This window comes from Lynx rufus, unplaced genomic scaffold, assembly GCF_022079265.1.
Source record: "Lynx rufus isolate CCGP_SWC_20201006 ecotype Redwood Valley unplaced genomic scaffold, mLynRuf1.p SCAF_12, whole genome shotgun sequence".
Taxonomy (NCBI): domain Eukaryota; kingdom Metazoa; phylum Chordata; class Mammalia; order Carnivora; family Felidae; genus Lynx; species Lynx rufus.
The window spans coordinates 24,536,635-24,544,205 of record NW_025814826.1 but is presented as its reverse complement, the minus strand read 5'-3'; the positions used below and the strand labels follow the sequence as shown (position 1 = coordinate 24,544,205).

At 42.9% G+C, this 7,571-nt stretch overlaps 1 protein-coding gene across 1 annotated transcript in view; it reads right to left on the bottom strand.

Moving 5' to 3' along the window:
• Positions 1-1,863: 1,863 nt before the first annotated feature.
• Positions 1,864-7,571, bottom strand: part of KCNB2 (potassium voltage-gated channel subfamily B member 2) — a 357,466-nt gene continuing 351,758 nt past the window's right edge. Inside the window, exon 2 of the mRNA XM_047073763.1 lies at positions 1,864-4,020. Coding sequence (XP_046929719.1) covers positions 1,864-4,020 — 2,157 coding nt within the window. The remainder of the gene's footprint in view (positions 4,021-7,571) is intronic.

Genomic DNA, 7,571 nt, shown 5'->3' with positions numbered 1-7,571 from the left:
TTGGATCTCAACTAAGCATCTAACTTGTTTTCTTATCTGAGATATAATGACCAGATTCTGCTAATAAGTGTTACTCCTTAAAGCCTGATGATCTAAACATGTGGGTTGTCTTTTCCAGTGTTTTTATCATAATTTGAAAAACAGAATAAAATTTAGCATTTTTTCTTTAAATAAAAGTTGTGCTTTAAATTTGGTCCAGAATTTTCCCAACTCTTTCCATGAACCACACACACACATACATACACACGCACACACACAATGCACACACATACATACAAAATGCATTATGCTGAGGCAAAACTTGGACGTTCCTGAGAAACCAAAGAATCATACTAATTTGGAGTCTTAAGGGAGCTTAGAAATAGTTTTGTCTGGGTTTCATTGGCGTAAAACTGAGACTTAGAGGTTTACAAGGCTTGTCCAGCATCACACATCTGGTAGTTGCAGATCTGGAATCAAAGCCTTAATTTCCTGCGGAGCAAAATGCATTCAAACGACCTGGGTTCTTAGTACAGACTTCACCAGCAGGGTAACCACCAGCAAGTGTTTTAAGTCCTCTGGATTTCAGTGTTTTCAGTGGAAAATGCTGGAAGTGGCTTTCAATAACGGTGATCCTGATGATGCTTGGGGACGTTGGAAACATGAGGGTGTTTCCAGTTGCTGCACTTACTGGCAGGTGCTATGGCACCTGGAGCCCTCCCCAGGCGGCAGCCGTCCCTCTCCCCCCTGGGAAATACTGGGTGACCTGTTGCCAGGCCAGGGCTCTTTTTATGGTAACTCATTTCTGAACCCAGCTATCTATGAGAGGGGTGGCAGTCTCACTTAAATAGCTTTGCTTTTAGTTCATCAAAAATCACGTTTGGAATTCCCATTTTGGCATATCCGCATTCTATCTTTAGTTCTTTAGACAGAACAGTTGATGTTGGATACAAGTGGAAAATACAATCATCTTTAGATGGCCAACATACAACTGAAAAAAAAAAAAAGAAAAAGAAAGTGATTTCCAAATGTGGAGTGACATTAAAAAAAAAAAGTTTAGCTGTATAGCCTTTGAAATATTTTCAGGTTTTTAGGCTGTGGCAGGATATATAATTGGCAAAATTTCAAGCTTAAATTTCAAATTTGTTGATATCTGGTCATTAAATCTTGCCTATTTTCATGATTTATAAATAGAACCACAAATGCCACGAGTAAGCAGAAGCACAAAAGAAAAATGCACCCTATGAATTATGTCACAATAAAAATACTGTATTCCTTTAAACAAATGTATTTATAAGAGCTTTATGACCCAAAGCAAGATATGTGAGATGGTTTAAGAAGAGGTTGCAATTTCGCAACAAGAAGTCTGTACAGCCCCTCGGGGCAGTAGCTGTGAAGGAAGTACCTGTGTCTCAGAAATTTGTTTCCGTATGTTCTTGACAATTTTGCATCCCAGGTCCCATTATTTACAAAGTTAGGCATTTTGCAAGCTCAAAGCACCTTGATCCTCATAATTATGAATACATGCAGTGACATTTCATCCTTTCATGTGCAAATTCTAAAATTCATTGTAACAGAAAAGCAAAAAGTTGAAAATCTGTCTACAATTTGAAATGAAAGGATCAAAAATGTCAGACATTGCAGAATACTGGTTCCTAATAGAGCTCTCTTTATTTGTTCACCGTTCCTCCGTCATTTTGTGTTTGTTACAAAATGCAGTCTTGACTCTTTATTTAAACAGTACTTAAACTAAACTGTTCATGCCATGCAAAAATAACATTTTATGCACTTTTTTGGGGGGGGCTTCCCATTTTTTTAGTTCACAGGCATTATTACCTCATTTTTAAGAAACAAGTTTTTTTTTTTTATTGCTTTTGTAACTAGTCACATGCTGGTTTCACGTGTGGGACAATAACCTGTGTCTCCTGGGTTGGAATGAATTTCTGGGGCAAACAAGTGGTTTTCCATCTTGCACCCTTCTTGACTATTGTCCTTTTTTACTTCAGCCACAGCATGGTAAATGTCTTGCCTACAGTTGTGACTTGTGTCCTGGGGGGAGGAAGAGCCCACACAGGCCTCTTCTCTTAAAGGGTCTCTTCCATCACTAGGTTTATCTGCACAGCAGTTTGGGCTGGGGTCGGCCTGCATGTCCCGTCTTGGCCCCTGGAGCTCTAAGAAGTCATCGTCTTCGCCAGTGTCTATTTCCGTGAAGCTCCTCCTCTCTCTGGACGAGAAAGGAAAGAGTTTCTGCTTGGGAAACCGAGGGGTCAGCCCTTTGGAAGGTCCCTGACAATGTGCCGAAACCTCGGTGCCCAGCAAGGGTCTGTCTCCCTGGGAGGGGGTCTCTTCTAAGAGGATGGTGCTGATGAGCTGCGGGGTGGTGAGGGAAAAGTCAGCCGCGGTGACCGGCAGTGGCCTGGCAGTGCTGGGCGGGGTCTGTGGGGCACTGCCTCTGTTTTCCTTAAAGTTCACTTTGAGGGATCTGGCTTTTAGCGGGTTGCTGCCTTTCAGCGAACTCTTAGGGCTCTCGGAGGTACTGTCAGACTGCAAAGGGCCGTGGAGCCCGCTTTGGGAAGCGCTGGCATCCAGGCTCACAGTTATGTCGACTGGAGCATATTCCAGGGTGGCATCCCTGGCCACAGGCCCTTTCTCTCTGGCTAGTGTGAGAAATGGGGGCCCCCTGGCTCTTTGGTGCTCTTCTGTCCCTGTGAGGTCGGGCGGGAACTTCATCTGCAAGTGAGAGGCGGACAGTGGCGGCAGGGGCGACCTCTCCGTCTCTGTGAAGTCGGTGGCACAGCTAGTGAAGCTGTCTATGCTGGAGGTGCTCTTCATGTCCACAATGACCTCGGTCTGTGCCACAGCCAGCTGCTCCTGCGGGCAGACCACTTCTTCCATTTCTATCTCTTCTTCGTACCCAGACGGCCTCTCGGGCTGTTCTTGGCAGTCTGGGTTCGGGTGAGAGTGAGGCTGGGTCTTGGTGATTTCGTTGTACAGCATCTCCAGTTTCTGGGCACTCAGATGCTGGGGGCTGGAGGAAGAAGTGTTGTTCAGCTGCTCGTGGGAGTCTTTCTGGCTAACCTCCTGGTACTTATTCTCGAAAGATTTGTTGGAGCTTGTTTCCGACAGAGCTTTCCTGGCCCACTTCCACCGGCTTGGAGAGAGGTGATTATCATCAGCCGAGTCCTTCGTGTTGGCCGACTCTCCTGCCTTCTCCACGGCCACGTCTATCAGTTCCATGCTTCGGGCAAAGGCATCTTTTAAGTTCATAGAAACGATGCTGCCATTCCTCTTGGCCCGCTCAAGAGCCTCTCTCCTTTTAATCGCCTTCTCCTGGCGTTTTTGCTCCTTGTAAAATTCAGAAAAATTGTTCACGATGATTGGGATGGGAAGGGCAATAACCAGGACCCCGGCAATACAGCAGAGGCCTCCCACGATTTTCCCCAATAATGTCTTCGGGTAAATGTCACCATAGCCTACGGTGGTCATGGTGATGGTGGCCCACCAAAACGATGCCGGGATACTGGTGAACTTGGTAGCATCTTCATCTTTCTCAGCAAAAAACACCAGGCTGGAAAATATCATTATCCCCATGGCCAAAAATAATATCAACAAGCCCAATTCGTTGTAACTCCGTCTGAGGGTGAACCCCAGAGACTGCAGGCCTGTGGAATGTCTGGCGAGTTTCAGGATTCTGAGAATGCGCATGATCCGGAAGATCTGAACCACGCGCCTCACGTTCTGGAACTGCAGCACACTCTTGTTGGACTCCGTGAGGAAGATGGTGACATAATATGGCAAGATGGCCAGCAGATCAATGACATTTAGTGGGCCTTTAAAGAACTTCCACTTATTTGGTGAGGACAGGAAGCGTAAAAGGTACTCCATGGTAAACCAAGCAATACACACAGCCTCCACGTGTGCTAATTGGGGGTTGTCGTTGGGTTGTCCAAATTCATCCATTTCCTGCAGCTCTGGAAGAGTGTTGAGAGACAGAGCAATGGTGGAGAGTACGATGAACAGGATAGACACGATGGCCAAGATCTGGAAAAGAGAAGGAAGTCCAAGTTAGCAAATCCTCTTAGTTGCTTAGGCAGCTGGGAGACATATGGGTTCCCCGTTCTTTAAATGATCTGGATTGCTCCAAGATATTGCAAGAAGGGAATTTTACAACCTAAAATTCCCTAACCAATGCAAACACTTTCACTTTTTATGAGTTCATCTCACTTAGAAGCCCAACACAGTAAACATTTAAATTCTAGGGCCTAAGAAATTTGAAAAAAGTCCATTCCCTCACCCCTGCCATTGCTCCGAGGCACACCTGTGTCAGTAACCACCCTTTGGAATCGCTTTGGGGAGCAATCTCTCCTCTCTTAGTTGTCGGTTATTTTTCTCTCTCAACCACCCGGTTTGTGTTTCTTTAAGTGAAATTGCCTGAGAGGCACAATAGGCTAGACAGAATTTGTGGTTTCTAGAAGCTTTGGTCTACAACTAAAACCACGAATGCAGACCTACACATGGAGAGATACTATGGCACTCAGTACAACAATGCTTCTCGTACAACAGATACCATTTATGCGGTAAGCACTGATGGCAGAACCAAGTCAGTACAGCCTTCATCCTGGGAGGTGCGGACTTCTGGCCAGCATCATGTGGGAAAGGAAGATTAGAGCTAGCTTAATTTAGTCAAGGAAAATCTCATAAATTTTAGAATGAAAGACAGCAGTCATAGAATGAGAATCTCATAAATTTTAGAATGAAAGACAGCAGTAGAATGAAGACAGCAGTCATAGCTGTTACATGGTGGTTGTGAAAATTGCATGACACACAAATATTTCATTAAACAAATGAAAGGTACCCATATTATTAGAGGCTGAAATGAATAGGGGAACTTGGTAGCATCTTTCGGGGAAGACAAAGGCCAAGAACAGGTATGTGGGAAATTGTGGAACCATGAACAATAGAGGCAGCCCAAGTAGGGACTTCTTTATTGTAAACTGGTGTTCTAGATTTATAAGGACGAGAATGAAGACGAAAGTTTGAGAGCAACAGGAGGAAGCACTTTTTTGGTTTGTAAAGATGGTGCATCTGGGACACACAATTCTTGGTGATATAGGAAGCCTCTCTTACCTAGGTTAGGTCTGGCTTGCTTGGTTTCATCTGACTTTTGTCAATGGTCTTGGGAGCTGTCATTGGTCTCAGTTACTATGTGCAGCTCCAAGAAAAATATCCTGACAGTGACCATTTAATTTAAAGATTCAGCATCAAGGAAATATTTCAAAGGATGATGATTAAGCAGCTTGAGACCCTACAGCGCAGTAAACCTGAGATCATGAAAAAATTAGTTTGTCTCTGACATCAGGACTTCTAAACAAGAGTCTTCTCTTGTTCATCTTTCTCCCTCCATTTTCTTCTCTTTATCCTTGTCAGTTTCTCTACTTCTGGGTTACTCTCCTTACCCATTCTCCTTTTATGCCTCCTTTATACCTTTCATTGTTTTTTTGTTCCTGTTCTTCCAGCTTCCATCTTTCTCCTCAAATCTCTCTCAAGTAAAACCACAGTATAACATATGTAAGAGTGTGTTACAGATATTGAATAAAGATGTATGTTTCCTTAACTTAAAGAACAGTATTTTAGTCTTAGTGTTTTAAATCTTTTTCTTAAACAAAACTAAAGTAAGTACTTTTGACTTGAGTATCCTTCAGAATTTCCTTTAAAAATGTGGATCAATGAATCGCAGTAGAAAAAAGGTTCTATTCATCCTATTCTAAGAGATTGTGGAGGCTAAAGTTAGACATCCTCCTAGAAGGTTTAGATAAACCCATGGATAATGGGTTCAGAGGGTTTATTAAGGGCAAGTTGGGAATGCTCACCTCAAATTTCCACCCGCAGAGGCCAATGGCAGGGCGGCACTAACAAAATTCTGTCACTACAAGATTCCTTAGGGAGCACTGGCCAGGTCCCATCCATTCTTATGCTCTTACCATAAGTAACCAGTCCCTCTGTATTTTCTAGGCGGTCACACTGTTTTTTAGTAAGTATATTATATTAAGTGGGCATTTTAAGTACTGGGGTTGCTGCCATCATTCTTACATTAATCCATATTCTAGGTTTTCTATATCTTATCTGTTCACCTGCCCATTTTGGATTCATCTTACTAATGACTGTCACTTCAAAGATCAAGGAGAAGAGTAGAATTACAAATGAAGCCATTCCATTATCTTCCAACCTTTTGGACAAAGGGCAAAATTGGATGGTCCAGGGTGGACCTTCAGTTTTCCTTGGCTCCACAATCACATTTTGACTGTAATTCATTTGACTTCAGTAGCTAACTTGGGGAACTAATGAAACACTGTAGAGTCCTAATACAGTCTATAGGCCAGATGATGGCAACTTAACAAACACGGCTGCCCTTTATACCTGTAAATTCAGCACATGTCCAATGTGATTTGGAGTACATTCTTGAAGGAAAAGAATGACTAAAAATACCAAACACTGAAGCTCTTAGCAACCCCATATTCATATTAAAGAAACCATAGGTACTGAAGCGCATTATTTTCTGTCTCATGTTCAAATTTAATCTGTCAAAATCCATTTGCTCTCAGTTTAGAGAAACGGTTATTTTAAATATCTTGTGAAGCTTGGAGTTCTCCCAGAAAGACAGCGCTTTAGATAAATTATTCAATATATACCAAAGATGATGTGTGGTGCAATAAGCCAAATGCGAGCTTATTGTTTTATTGTAGTTTTTAAACAAAATAAATATAATAAATGTGGCATTTTGGTCTAAGCTACAGGATACACTTCTAAACATGGATATTTTTTAGTATAGCAAACCCTTATGGCACTTAGGCATTACTTCTTTTAGCCTAACCACGCACAAGTTAGATGTTGAACTCCTGTCGCCTCCAACAACTGGACTCCAGAGCTGGCTGTGTATCTCAGCTCTACCAAGCAGACTTAGGTCTGCACATGGCAAATGAAGGGGAAATGCAGAAATTCCAAACAATTATCTGTGCGATATTGGCCGACTCCCTTGGAGATATGGGCTAGGTCATCTCCACGGTCCCTTTCTTTCTTTTTTCTTTAAAAAATTTTTTTTAAAATGTTTATTTATTTTTGACACAGAGAGAGAGAGAGAGAGAGAGAGAGAGAGAGAGCACGATCAGGAGAGGAGCAGAGAGAGAGGGAGACACAGAACCTGAAGCAGGCTCCAGGCTCCGAGCTGTCAGCACTGAGCCCGATGTGGGGCTCAAACCCACAAACTGCGAGATCATGAGCTGAGCCAAAGCCGGACGCTCAACCGACTAAGCCACCCAGGCGCCCCTCCACAGTCCCCTTCACCTCTTAGGTGTGATGATTCTCTTTCTAAACCACCACCTTTTGCTAATTCCAGTCATGTGTGCCATCTATACCAAGGACAAATCGCAACTGATCCTATCATTTGGTTGAATGGCCAAAATATACTTTTGTTGCTTAAGAAATAAAAAGTCAGATGAGAAGACTTTGAAAACTATTGCCCTGTTCAGTTCTAAGCATTTGGTTACTGGGAATAGACAGTCTTTCTGGAAAAAACTTTTCTTTCATTTTGAATC